Source organism: Anastrepha obliqua, chromosome 4 (assembly GCF_027943255.1).
Source record: "Anastrepha obliqua isolate idAnaObli1 chromosome 4, idAnaObli1_1.0, whole genome shotgun sequence".
Taxonomy (NCBI): Eukaryota; Metazoa; Arthropoda; class Insecta; order Diptera; family Tephritidae; genus Anastrepha; species Anastrepha obliqua.
Window position 1 is genome coordinate 37,967,940 of NC_072895.1, and position 15,107 is coordinate 37,983,046.

Here is a 15,107-nt window from a genome sequence, read left to right on the forward strand (position 1 = left end):
AAAATGCATGTCGACCTATGGGGAATTGTACATATAAACAAGATTCTAAACCAGCTAAGCAAAAACTCATCACAGATTGCATCAGAAATGCTAACCCTACAAGTATGGAAGATATATAAAGATATAATTTTCAAAGATACAATATTTTGTTTATGCGATTTTATTTAATTATTTCAGATTCATGCGGTCTATGGAACGTATCTATAGTAATAATATGGGACTAGTGCCCTTTTTTATGCGATTATTTCAGATTTATGCGGTTTTAGCATTTGAAACGTATCTATAGTTTTACTATAGAACTAGTAGCTTTTTTTATGCTGTTTTTTCTTTATGCTGTTTCTTGCGGAACGTATCTACCGCATAAAAACAGAACCTACTGTATTTGAAAACGTCCCAACTTCCGTGAATTGCCAGACTAATTTCAAACATTTATTTCACAGACAAAACGAATAGCAATACTAAAATTAAGTAATAAAGTATTAAAAATTTGGTAAGTACTAGAACGTGGTACTCGAGATCAACAAACTTTGAAGCAAAAAAACAAAACATGTCTCGAGACAATAATATGGATATACTATACTTTAAGATCCGACTGTAAATGCCGAAGATATATGGAAAAATATAAAAAGGGGACTCGTACGTACAAAAAAAAATTTTCTTTCTTACAAAAATACTTTAAGACTACACGGCGAACTTTGTTTCGGTGCGCTCTAATGTACATATAAGTACAATATGTTAAAGAAATTAGTTTCCTTAATGCGTCAGACGTGTTATGCAAATTAGCTTTATATTTATATACATATATTTTTATTAACTTTAACTGAAATATCTTTCGAAGATCCATAATCTTTCAAATTTTTTTCTGAATAGGTTACCCAAACTATGCAGTCGCAACCGCAACAAGACGGCGTAAATTTTAAAAAATGTTCACCCCTATGCAGTAATCTGTTCGTAGCTCTAGCACCGCGTCGCCAAGAAAGAAAACTTGTTCAAAGTTTTTAATCGGCTGTTTTAACAGAAATAAATAAATATTATTGAAAGTAAACAGTGAGCTTTAAAACCAGCATTCCATAATCATGTGTAAAGAAGTTTCGTCATTAATTAAAATAAAATGTATTCTGTAACCGGTTCACTTTTGTCCCAGGAAGAAGAAAATGTGCCATCCAAAAATTCCGTGAATATGATGAATGGTTAAAGATGTGTGAAGATATTTCCCCTCAACAAAAACGCACTCAAAAGCATTTTAGACGTTAGGGAGGAAGAAATTGGGCAAGTGTAAAATTTTCGTAAATAACTCCTCTATATCGATTGGTGGCAGTTTTATGGATCTTCGTTGAAGAAAGTTGTCAACAAGGTGTCGGAAATGACCATGATGTAGGATTAGCCCAGTCTTCGTTCTGCAAAGCACTCAAAATACCGTTATGTATTTTGGGGCGCCGAAATTGTGTCCAGTCTAGATAAAGTTTAATGACGAACGAGGAAGAAAAAGTGCCGAAATATGTTTTTTTTGCGATAAAGCTAAATTTCCTGGTTAGTGGTCCCAAGAAATCTGCCCAACCTCTTTAGAATCTTTCGCAAATCCTTGAGCAATGCCTGGCATTTTACTCATCTATTCTATATTTTTTTCGCACTGCATCCGATTTGCTGTGACCTTCGATTAAGAAACGTTTATGTACGATTTAATTTACATAATTTCGTTAAAATACTTTAAAATGGAAGCTACGTTGCGTACTATGAACGAATTTCGAAAATGGTCTACGAATCTCGAAATTACGATACGGCATCTCGTAATTGAGCTTACCGATTTTCAATTCGTAGCGAAATCGAATACACACAGGGGCAGGCCCGACGAGAGGGGGAGCGATCGGATACTTTTTCCCCCGGGCCCGGAGTTTTCAGAGGGGCCCGGACTCGAGATTATACGTATTTATATAAATTAGACATAATTGGAAAGGGCCCGCATTTGCAATTTTTCCCCGGGGCCCGGATATGCTCTCTACGGCCCTGCACAGGGGTGATCATTTTCTTACGAAATAATGTTTTTTATACGAAAACATGTAAATGCGAATCACAAAAAATAAAATAAAATAACTTTCTTCAGTTGCAAATGTTCACAGGCTTATATTAGTGCACACTTTGTGTATGCTTTAAAAAAATTTTAATTTTCCAAAGTAAGCAGACATTTTTACTGCAAGTACATTTTTGGAAGATTCTTTAGTTACAACATATTTTTCGAAAAATTATAGTAATTTTGCAGAATACTAGAAAAATGATTGAAAAAGTTATATTTCTCTGATATTTAGAATTGTATGTTGTCAAAGTAGTTTAATTTATCCATAAATATATTTATATTATACCTATGTACATACGCATACCTTTTTTATCTGAATATTTCATGATCTACCCGTTATAACAGTTGCACCTCTCTTAATAACTCTACTTATCTGGTTTCGTATATGCAAATGTTACACGGAAATAAACATTTACTTAAAAATATACTTCATCTTATCTACATATGCATGCAGAGTATAAAGATGTCTTGATATAAAATATAAAACAAATGTTGGATTTGTCGCCCTTTAAAGACTCGAAAACTCATATCTGTTGCTAAACTCCAAGTGGCTGCCTGTGGATTCCGGTGGTAAGTCGTCATAGGTAAAAGCAAGCAGTGCTCCATTGGTATCATAAAATTTGTAGTTCGAAGAGTTGAGAGTATCCGGTTGAGGTTGTTGATTCGTGTTTAATAGTGGAAACATATTGGCAATATTCGTATCCACCACCACGCTGTTAGTACTAATATTATTTAACCCAATTTGTGATGAATGTGGCGATGTTAAAATACTACAATCGCTGTCAACACTTGCACAAGGAATTGATATTGCATACATATCATCGGCAGTTATAAATCCAGTGTTCCCAACATTTCCGCAAATACGATTGCTATTGTGAATTTCAATATTCATGGTTACGGTTTGTTGTTGCATAGCAGAATCTTGATTTTCAGATATGCATTCATCCGTGCAATACAACGATTGGTTTATAATGTCACTATTTGTATCGTCAGTTGGGTGGTTAATAATACTTGAGTGATTTTTGTTATCTCGGGAAGATAGTATAGAATCAAAAATAGGAAGTTTAACAGTTTCATATGGATATTGTATTTGATGCGAATGGTGACTGGCAAGATGTAAATTAGCATCATTTACAATGCTGTCTTCTTTTTCTATTTTAGCCTTTTCGAAACATGAGATCTGAGAAATATTATTTATATTAACTTGTTGTTCATGGTTTTGTGCATTGTCATGAGAAAACTCATTTTTGTTATTTTGAAATTCAAATTGCGTTTCAAAAAAGTGATCGGGATTAATGATTTTCAAAACGTCTTCAAGTTGATATTCCGCACTATTTTTGAGTTGATTCAAATCGGACGGGTCATTGGGATCTATGCTAGGTAAATTATCTACAATCCCTGAGTTGATATCACAGATAATTGCATCATTGCAAAAGTTCCTATCACTTGAAGTACTTGGTAGATAATTTAGTGGATTATCTTCTTTACAAATTTTAGCCGGATCATGAAAAGTAATCGCGTCTTTTAATTTGTTAAGCTTTCTTGTATTGACGGAGGAGCCCTTGCCCAAATTTTTTCTCGAGTTTCGGTTCCGCCGGTAAATTCCGTCTTGATTGCTGCAAACTATACTTTGTTTACTTTTTCGCTCGGTGGAAGATGGTGCAGATGGTATTCTCTTTTTTATACTGTTTTGACTCTGTTCTCCGCGTTCGCGTTTATCATTATTATTCCTAGAAGTAAAACATCTCGATTGCTTCTTCTGGGGTCTATATTTATAATCAGGATATTCTATCATATGCAGTTTACGTAAGTTTTCCGCTTCAATTATATAAGGCTGCTTTTCTTCTTTGCCTAAAAGTTGCCAACACCTACCAAGTTCTTTTGATATTTCTGCATTGTGCATGTCGGGGGTCTTTTCGCATATTTTTCTTCTTTCCATTTGGCTCCAGACCATAAATGCGTTCATTGGTCTTTTTATATGGCCTGGATGGTGTTTTTTTGTCTGAAAAAAAAAAATCACATTTATAAATACATATGTAACTATATATATTTAATATTATATATGTATAAAGTTAAATCAGACATAAATATAATTGAGATCGAATAAAAACCATGCCCATTTCTTATGTGTTAAGTCTAAGTTTCTGTCCACCCGTCCGTTATTATAAGCCATAACTCTCATCTCTCAGGCCCAGGCTTTTTAAGGGAGCCAAAAAGTTCGGAACCTTAACTTTTTTATTCACACTTTAATTTTGAATTAAGCAATTAAGAGGCTGAAGCCCAACAAAGTCACGGACGAAGATGACATGCAGCTAGAACTACTGATCGCTGATCCGAAAATTGTACTGGAAATTCTTCATCCTCATAGCACCGCCGTCTGAGATAATGAAACACTGCCTACGGCCTGGACAAAAGGCATAATCGCGAAGCTGCCCAAGAAAGGCAATTTGCGTGACTAGGGCAACTGGCGAGGAGCAACCCTGCTCAACGCCATCTACATAATTCTAGCCACGATCATACAAAGCAGACTTTAATGTATCGAACACTCCTCAAGGGACGAGCAAGCTGAATTGCACCCTCACCGAAGCTGTGTTGACCAACCCAACACTCTTTACATCATAGTAGAACAATAAGTTGAATGGTGCTCCCCGCTTTACGTGCCGATCGTTGGCTTTAAGAAACATTCGTCTTGATCAAACGATACTCATTATAGCTGGCCTGTTAAGATAATCCGCCTTTACGGGAACTAGGGAAGCGTCCTTTGCAGAAGCTCCGAACGAAAATATCAGCGACCCATTCACGATCTACGCAGGCGGAAGGCAATGTTATCCTGTCGACTCTTCTTTTCGCCATCGTCCTAGACGATGTCTTGAGCCAATTCACCCTGCATAAAAGCGGCATCGTATGGAGTTTCACCAGAAATCTTCCGGAGCTGAACTGAGCCGATGACATCTACCTCTTCTCTCACAAACTCACTGATGTGCAAGCGAGAGGGGACTGACTAGTCAAGCGGGCACGCACTGTCGGGTTGGAGGTCACTATCGCCAAGACGAAAGCTATGAGAATCAACCGCAATGGTAGAATTTGTCAAAAGCTTCTGCTACCTCGGCTGCACTATCACGGCAGACGGTGGAGCAGATGAAGATTCCAACTGCAGACTAAACAAAGCAAGGGCGGTGTCCCGGGCGAATGTATACAGTATGGGTGAATTCGCAAATCCCCAGGCGTTCTAAACATCGAATATTCAGCTCATGTGTGAAGCCAGTATTGTTGTGCGGAAGTGAAACATGGTTGGTCTGTAACACCATCACACAGAGGGTACAATTTTTCGTTAACAAATCCTTCCGCATCATATGTAGAATATTCTGCAACTACGCGCTGTGGAGATTGGTAAATGAGGAACTCGTCCATCAAATCAAACGCATAAAGTGACACTGGATAGGTCACACGCTTAGAAAACCACCAAATAGCATCACGAGAATGGCCCTGGATTAGAACCCGCGAGGGAGCAGAGTTCGGAGTCGGCCAAAGAATACTTGGAGAAGGTCGATATTGCGCGAGCTAGCAGATACCGATATCATATGGGAAGGCGCTAAAAGAACAGACAGAGCTGTGTACGATGGAAGAGCCTTTTTAAGGCCTTATGCTCCCAAGCGGATTGTTGTTAATAACGAAACCAATTTCAAGATATTTCCAATTTAGGATGTTTAATTCGATTATTGTAGAAATTTCTAATCTCTTTCATGTTATGTAAAATTCTAATGATACTTTTTTTTTCTTGTGGCAATTCAAAAAATTGGGTGAACATGAGATTCGAAAGTCTGTAGCAAATTTCATCAGATGTGTCCCCTGAATTGAGAGATGCAATAATTCATGTGAAGATATCCACAAAGCTAATCCCAACATGGAAATTACATGAAACATTACATGCATCTATCAAATTTAATTAAATGTATTTATAGAGGCAGACAGGGTTTTTTATTCACGCACAGGTTTTTTTTCTCCTGGCGGTCCTGGCTGCACCTACAGGTTATATTTAAAAAACTGTTCGTCAAAACTAGCGATGGAAATCAGATGATTTCAGCTATGCAAAATTGTAACTATCAGCTATAAATATTTTAATTCTACATCTGTACAATGCGGTTCCGGTCCTTGCCCGAATTAGTCACGCAGTTCGGTGCCCTGCTCTAATGAAAATTTACGAGTTTACACACTCATACATAACCATGTATGTCCAGATGTACTTGTATTAGTACTTACATACTTAAGTCTGCACATATTGTTCTCATTTGAAGTTCACTGGCCGCGATAGAAAAGCTCCGAATTTTCTATGTACTGTAGGTATACATTCAAAAGGTTAAAGCTTCTGCTGCAAGTGAATGCTCCTTAGCAAGCGAGTATATACAAGTTGTATTATGTACCACGTGTAGGTGTACAACTATACCCTGCATGGAAAGCTTTAGCCAGAAAAACAAATACATAGTAAAGAACAGTATGAGCACGGTACAAAGGTCATTCAATCTACCAGAGCCTACAATTCAACAGATGTGTACACCTTTACATACATATGTATGTAAGTACTCGGGAATGTGCATTCTCCATTATTTTAAATCCGAAATAGCATAAGTATATAAGTAAATACGCACCTGACAATCAAATCAAAACTAGTATATTAATTATTAATGTCTCTCCTTATTTATTAAATTTTCAAACCACATGTTTTTTTTTAATATTTTCAAAGTATATGTACGTGCTTGAGAGTCGTAAAAAATATTTAAAGTTTTAAAATCAAAAACGTTACTCTGCTTTGGAAATAAAATTTTTTGTCATTAAAACTTTTATAAACATATTTTTGGCCTGAGAATAAGAATTGAGTAATGCAGAACATAAACGATTATAAAAATGAATCTTATTTGTTCCCCTGCCCCAAATTTAAATGTTTGCTGTTTTGTTTAGAATGGGAGAATATAAGGTGATGAGGAAGAATAAGCGAAAGCAAAGTAATAACTGCATTCATTATCATTCGTGCTTTCACAATTTAACACGCGGTACTTCATTTTTATACCCATTTGTGCTCAAGGGTACCTATTATATTACGAGTCCGGTTTAGAGGATTCAGTCACAACTTAAAGGAAGTCATTCCTTTACTCAAAAAAGCTGTACCTGGAAAAACTTTTGAGAGAGTAACTGAGCAACTCTTCCTAGTCAGAAGTTACAAGATTTACTTCGAAGTATTTCTTCTGGCAAGTTTATGAAGAGTGTCAAACGATTGTGTTTGCCAACAAAAACATAAAGCGGTGAAGCTAAATAAATTTCCAAAAATTAAAATAAACAACGAAATATGGTATTTGAAAAGAAAGTAATTATTCTTTCAGCCAAGTGAGTGTGGTATTAATGCAGACGCTGGGAGGTTAGCATTTAAACCCTAGTATTGTAATAATTTGTAAACAAGCCGACTGACGAACGATGCAGAGAATAACAAGGTGGCACCCATCGTAGTACCGTTACTTTGCTCTAAGCGAATTTGTCAATATTAGCTGATATTCGTGACGTCACCTTTGTGCAATTGGTGCGACCAGATTACCATTTTCGTAACTTGATTTAGCATTTTTTTCTCTGGCCTCGGAGTTTTAGTTCTTTCTTCCTGACATTTTTCTAGCCTCTTTTCATTAAAATGTGATGTTTATAATTGTATAAAAAGTATGTATTTTTTAATTAGTTCAATTATTTACTCAGTTCTATTTAACTTTACTTTTTATTTATCATCTGGTCACATTATCGATTGCGATTATTGTTTGTGTTGGTTATTATTATAAATTCAACAAATTTTCTATAGCACAAAAATCTTCTCAGAATGGCCTGTTTAAACCTTTTTTTAATTATACAAAATTTTGTTTAAACTGATAGTTTTGGTAGTTTTAAATTAAAAAAGAAACAAACACCAAACTCAAAAATTTCGGGTCTAAAAAAGCACTAAACTTATTGCGAAGAGCAAATGCTTGGCACTGCAAAACTACACCAATGTGACGTCACGTAATCTCCGATGGGTGCAATTTTGTTTTTATCATTTTTGGACTGACGTACAAATTGTAGTTGTACGCAGTAAACATCGTTTTTAAATTATTTTAATATAATAAAAATTTAAAATTTTGTAAGCTTATTTTGTTGATGATTTTAAACTGTACTGTTTGGCAACACTGTGTGGTGAGAGAGCACTCAGTTAACACGGCTTTACGACTAAAATCAAAATTTCTCATTTTGCACACTTACACTGTACACGGACGACGGCAAAAATTATCAATCTTCCCATAAAGTGATTCATTTTGCGCCACCTTGTACACATGTGTACGACAGGTTTTACAGAAATATAAAATGCACGAATAAGTCGATGTTTGAAATATTTAAAATAATTGTTTCATTTTTAAATCAACTCATTCTTTGTAATTTATTTTTGTACTATCAGGACCATAAGGATCAGCACGTTTTAAAAATTTATATGAAAGACAAAATCAATAGCCAAAGACTTCCCCATTCATTTTGAAGGTTAGAAGCGGTAATTTGCGTTTTCTAATTGATCCTCAAAAATTTTCGACACAATAATAATAATAAAATATTATAATAATAATAACAAGACATTATAAACTTTAAACTTCGTGTTCAGCAAATCACCTAATTGAGTTGACTCATGACCTCATAATTTTTTACCAAAACGTTCTTCTGGGGATCCTCGCTTTAAAAACGCGTCCGAATGTTTATTATAATGCCAAAAGAAAACAAAATCCAAACAAAGCTATTGACCGCATAATGAAACATTTTATGGCGTAAATCAAAAAAGTATCATAATTAAAAAAGACCGTTATAACGAAATGAAGTATATAGAGCGGTCATATAGCGAGGTATGGGTGCATAATTATAACCGCGCTCACGTGCAAGTGAGCTAACTTTTCATATTTCACGGGCAACGTATGTATGTATGTATATATATTTTATTTTCCATTTTTTGCTTATTTGTGTTGGTACACACGTCCTGAATACCGTATATGTTTACAATTGCAACTATTTTCTTCTATCGAAAAAAACGGTTAAAAAATCTGAATTTTTCTCATTTTTTCTTGTTCCTAAAACAGAAAATACCTATGAAGAAACGGAGATTGGCTACAATTGTGGTGGTAAAATCTGCTTTATTGGAAAAACTCAGTTTAATCAAAGAGCTTTTTGGTCAGATAAGGGTAATGAAGTAGAAAAAGCATAAGAAAGATTACTTTGGACGGTCTGAACGAAAACATCTACTCAACGCCAGTTTGCTTAGAATGAGAATTAGAGTTCAAAATTAGCATAAAGCTTTGGTTTCCTCAAGAGCGGAGCCGCCTAAAAGCGGTCGAACAACAACCTGACCTGAGGTAGGTCTTTTTTCTTTCACCGTATGCACTAGAATGTCAACACAAAATAAAATGACAATATACAGCGTGGATCGTCCCAAGGTGTATAGAAGGTGCTGTGATTAGAATAGTTGATTTCTTCTTCCTCAATTCGCCTTTAATTTAAAATGTTGTTCTTATGTCGTGAACGCACGACAAACTAATTTTATCTATTTGTCACTCATTCTTCTATTATCTTTCCCTTGACATTCCTAATTCGAAATATGTTGTTGTTGCTCGAATGCTACCACCTTATATAGATACGCTTTGGTTGGTTTTTCTTTTCTGCTTTATATTGTAGTGAGATCCTAATGTACAAAACGTTGTTGTAAGTCTAGTGCCACCACCTTTAATGAATTCGCCTTAAGCAGGTGGTTAATCTCATTGTTTTTAAAGAGAGGTTATAACATCCTAAGGTCTTACTTGGTTGTCTTGATTTCATTGAAAAATATACATGAAAACACTCACATATTCACAGAAATGTATGTACATATTTTGAAAGTCAAGCCATAGCTCCTCGACGGCCTAAGAGCTCCTATGGACTCGAATCGTCATATCCTTGAAAGTATCGGTAATCGTACGAAAAAGATACGGGATACAATTTTGATTGGGTTTACGAATGTAAACTTATCATAAAATCTTTTCAACTCACAATAGTTTTCAAGTTCCATTGCGATTTGGATTGTATTTTTGAGTCACAATAAATGTAGAATTATCAAAATAATTAAAAAAACTCGTTGAACTATCAAAACGGACTTTGTTTTTCTATTTATGTTCAAGGCAGCTCAATTTATTATATAGAGGGCGGCGTCGATTCGAATTACCGGGGCAGTAAATTTTGATTAAAATTGTATAAGTACATACATATATAGTATGACAGACGGTTATTACGCGGATTAGTGAACAGCTGATTTGCATATTGGATAGTTTTGTCAATAAAAAATGGACCATAGGCAACAAATACGGATATACATAGTTGCTTTAGCACTTCCCCAAAATATCAAAACAATTTATGTAATTTCGAACGTGTTAGTGCAAACTATCATTGCAACCACTCTTTCTTGTTGTTCCTTTTAAAATTTAAAAGATTTATTATTTTTCATTCGCAATATATAGTAACTGTCATTTTTCGGCAATGTTGCCATCGAAAATTCCGATTAATCCGCTTAAATTATGAAAATTAAGTCTAGTTGCCATTCCGCATTAGTTGCGCTGGAAAGTTCATTTGTAAATCATTCATATCATATCATTGGCATGTGTCCGAGCATAGTCTGTGAAGTATTAAATAGGCGGCCGCCGTAGCAGAATGAGTTGGTGCGTCACTACCATTCGGAATTCAGAGAGCCTACGTTCTCTACGAATCTTGGTGAAACATCAAAATGAAGAAAAAGACTTTTCTAATAGCGGTCGCTCTCGGCAGACAATGGCAAACCTCCGAGTGTATTTCTGCCATGAAAAAGCTCCTCAGAAAAAATATCTGCCGTTCGGAGTCGGCTTAAAACTGTCGGTCCCTCCATAACATCAAGACGCACACCATAAATAGTCCGAGGAGTTCGGCCAAACACAGAACAAAACAGAAAGGGTGTACGCGCCAATTATATATGTATATGTATGGTATATATACATATATACATATATGTATATTATAATATCGACCATTCTCCAACTCAACTCCTTTTACTTCGGATTTATTATTTTCGGAAATTATTTTAATTAGTCCTACAATTTCCAAAGTCCAAAATTTATTTAAAATTTTCATTTATTTACTACAATTTCAGTTAACTTAAATTGTTTCTGTATTTCTGTGTATAATCTTAATTTTCATTAGTATCAATATTTTAAATCACCTCACAGATTTTCAAGTATTTAAGTTTTTAGAAGCATACGTTTAATGATGCGTTTGCGAATGTCGTAACACCGAAACCTGTGAAATGCAGTACGTTCACGTATTACGTGATCTGAAATATGAATATTAGCAAATGTGACGGGGACTCTGACTTAACACAGAACCGGGACCGCTGTTAGCGCCCGTAATTTTTTGAAGATGGCGTTCCGTAAGTTACGGTCATAATATTATGGCACCGTTTTCGAAGCAAACCGATGTCTGCTGTGCACATGAAGCATGAAATGATCGAAAAAGTTTATTCTAATGGCGTCAATGGCAAACCTCAGAATGCAGACTTGTCACAAATTGTTTTATCGTATCCGAGGGCTAAATATTGGATGATTAAAACATAAAATAAATTAAAATATATTATTTATTTATTTTTCGTAATCTTATAAATGTTTTCTTATTGCACCAATTTTTAGTAAAAAAAATAGATGTAGAAATAAATTATTGCCCTCAATATAAACTCAAACATACATACATACATATGTATGCATTAACTCCCTTACTGCAAACAGTTTGATATTGGGCGTTTAAATCTCGTAATAAAGTGTTTTATAAATGAAAACAGCTAGGCCGGAATAAATTGCTATCGCGCGCTTACCTGTGTCGCATCCGAATAGGGGGTGCTTGAATTCAGATTTACACGTTGGGACCCAAAAACTAACTCATTGCTTTTGGAGTTTCCATTATTGTACTCGTTTTCCTGAGGTTCACAAGGAGAGGTCATGTTGGATTTCAAAAGAGCGTGCAAGTTAAAATCATCCATTTCGTTGAAACTCAAATTTTTAATGTTCCATGCTCAGCGATCTTCGGTTTTTCACAATAAACTTAAAATTGAATTGTGTAAAAATTGTTTAATCGGAGTTTTATGTTGATATTTTCCAAAGTGTTACTGTATGCTTAGATTTGGCAGTGTTGATTCATAACGTGCATATGTGTTTGTTGTAAGATTTCACATAATATATTTTTTTCCACTATATATGTAGATATAGGATTTAGTATACGTATGTATGTAGATATGCATTTACACGAAGTAATGTATGTACATACATATGTATGTATAAATGTAGGCACATATGTGCATATACATACATATGTATGCATATATAAATGCATACATCTATAAGCACTTTAGCGATAGCTGCTTATAAGAAATGTATGGGGTAAAAAAAATATTTATAAACAAAAGTACATATGTATGCATACATGTCGTGTATATGCACATAGATACATATATATCACACATAAACTAATATATTTAAACATGCGCAAATGTATGTGTGCACATACTATTTCGCTTTAAACAAATCGACAATGCTGTGAATTTGCAGTTGAACTGATAAACGACGTCATAATAAGTCAAGGTAAAGTACGAGTATTTGTATTCATTCCATATTCACTCTATGTATGTATGTGTATATTTGTACGTATGAACTTGTAGACACATCTATATATGTGTATGTCTGTGCGTGCAGCTCTCTGAAAAAAAAAACACTTTTTGCAGTACTCAACGAATTTATCACTTTGTACTCTTTTGAACACATGGTACCTGCGCTGCAGTTGATATAGTATATGCACATAAAGGCATATTTATATGTATTATAAATGATTTCGACGCACATATGTATGTAGTCAAACACTCTTTAGTTTTGTCATCTTCATTTGCTTGTTTCCATGCATTTTTTCTTGCATGTCTATATACTAGGCATTTGTGAAAATGTATGTGCGCACCTACATGCATGTGTATGTGTAATTTTGCATTCACTGGCCCTATACAGCTGAATTTGTAACCACACAAATACTTATTTATGTTTATAAAAACATACATATGTACATACGAATGAGTAAACACAAGAACGCGTACGCGGAGCAGATATACGTAAGTTGTTTTAATAATTATTTAATTTGCAGTTCTTTACTTTATTCATTTAGGTACATATGCACACCAGTCTAAACTTTATACATATCTAAATCCAAATACTGATGATTACTCCATTATTTATTTATTTACATTATAGTGCATTATTTAGGTACATATTATAGTATACACATATGTACATATGTATAAACGAACGTCGTAGGTTTTTATTGGCTCGTTGGCTTTAATTCTCATTTTTAGAAACCAGCACTACGTGTTTCAAAATAGTTGCACCGATTTAGTAACAATTCAACTCGACATTTAATTTGAAATTTAACGTATTTACAATAAGAACACTAATAATAGTTTAGTTGCGACTGCAGTCCGCCGTACATATGACAAGTAAAATAATCAACAGTTTCTACTGCAATTTTGTGACTTTGTAGAGCGTTGTTGTGTTGTTATTCGATGCTTTTGCACTGAATCAGCTGTTTAACGTTGTATATGGTAGAAGTAATCATATGGTATCATTGTCATTGTGTGTGCTGCAATGCCCCATTAGGGAAAGCCTACCCATACACTGTTCGTTGAACTGTGCTGCAGATATAATTACGGGTACTTATAGTTTTTATTTGCGCAATGATATTTGAAAACATTATTTTATATACTCCGGCACCAAACGTTGTTGCAAGGAAGAACCAAGAGCAAGAAACGTGATTTAGAGAAGACCGGAAAACGGTTCAACTCAGCGTATGATGGTAAGAACTGAAGGCATGTACATATTTCACAAAATTTGCATATAAGTAAACCATTTGGAAAACATTACTTTAATTAAACTTTAACTGCAACTGAAATAATTGGACATAAAAACAATTTTAGAGTCCACAAATTTTCAGCATTTTTTCCACAAGGGTAATTTGAAAGAATAGATACAAACACATATACCACTATGGGTGCAAATAAAAAACAAGATGGTGTGGACCGTGTGGATTATATATGTAGAAATGACAAAGCGTTTTGTAGCAGAACGCACACGAGTACATGCATATGAGCGTGGTATATGTATGCATGGCAGCCACATCCATCCGCATCCATACACTATAAGTGTACAAGTTTTTGCATGTGTTTTTCGTATATACATAAGTAGTATACAATGCAATCGTAAATACAGACGCAAGTTGTGAATAATTTATAAGAACGCAGTAGTTTAAGACCTTTGAAAAACATATGATTTTTAATATAGTATTCTATAAAAAGTAATGAAATGGATAAGTTCATCTGCCGTTGTTCAAATTTATTTGTACGCATTTACTGTGGGTAGATATATATAATATATATAATATAATATATATATATATATATATATGTATATATACTTATGTACATACTTATATACATGCACATGGCACGCTCATATACAAACGCATACATACATTTGTACATATACAACTGTCCACTCTAACCAGTTTACTTACGTTATTATTTTATGACTCTAAAGCTGTGTAGACTTCTCAACCAGGGCAATGGCTTGTTACGTACATATATATGTATGTATGTATATTAGATTAATACAACATTGTAAATACAGTGAAGTCTTGGTCGAATGAAACTCTTCTCGGAAGAATCTGTACAAAAACGGTATAGGACCTATGTACATACTACATCCTTTGCTGACTTTCTGCAACAACTTATGCCGTATGTTTTGGTGATTCCTTTTACGATGACCGAATGACATATAAAAAATTTGGCCGTCCTCTTCATCTTCTTGATTAGTGCAATGGCCGCTTAACACATTCGCATCGGGCTATTTTTTCTTAAATTTTCATATAAATCGGGGTATTTTAGCAATGCAAAGATATGTGAGATTTT

General features: G+C 34.6%; 1 protein-coding gene across 6 annotated transcripts; it reads right to left on the reverse strand.

Moving 5' to 3' along the window:
- Positions 1 to 388: 388 nt before the first annotated feature.
- Positions 389 to 14,794, reverse strand: LOC129243947 (putative transcription factor SOX-14). Of its 6 annotated transcripts, none has more exons than XM_054881438.1 (3): positions 14,714 to 14,794; positions 11,982 to 12,207; positions 389 to 4,073 (listed from the first exon to the last, which is right to left on the reverse strand). In XM_054881438.1, exons 2-3 carry the CDS (start codon positions 12,144 to 12,146, stop codon positions 2,580 to 2,582), a joined length of 1,659 nt encoding a protein of 552 aa, XP_054737413.1. In that variant the 5' UTR covers positions 12,147 to 12,207; positions 14,714 to 14,794; the 3' UTR covers positions 389 to 2,579. The 6 variants fall into 6 exon arrangements, with proteins under 6 accessions (XP_054737413.1, XP_054737410.1, XP_054737409.1 ...); XM_054881435.1 differs by lacking the exon at positions 14,714 to 14,794 and adding an exon at positions 13,455 to 13,846 and having other exon boundaries at positions 11,982 to 12,354; XM_054881434.1 differs by lacking the exon at positions 14,714 to 14,794 and adding an exon at positions 13,439 to 13,846 and having other exon boundaries at positions 11,982 to 12,354.
- Positions 14,795 to 15,107: the final 313 nt, after the last annotated feature.

Coding starts and splice junctions, on each gene's coding strand:
- LOC129243947 (XM_054881438.1), bottom strand. CDS start 12,146: ATGGATGATTTTAACTTGCACGCTCTTTTGAAATCCAACATGACCTCT. Junction 4,074..11,981: donor CCTATTCGGATGCGACACAG/GTAAGCGCGCGA, acceptor TTTTTTTTTCAG/ACAAAAAAACACCATCCAGG.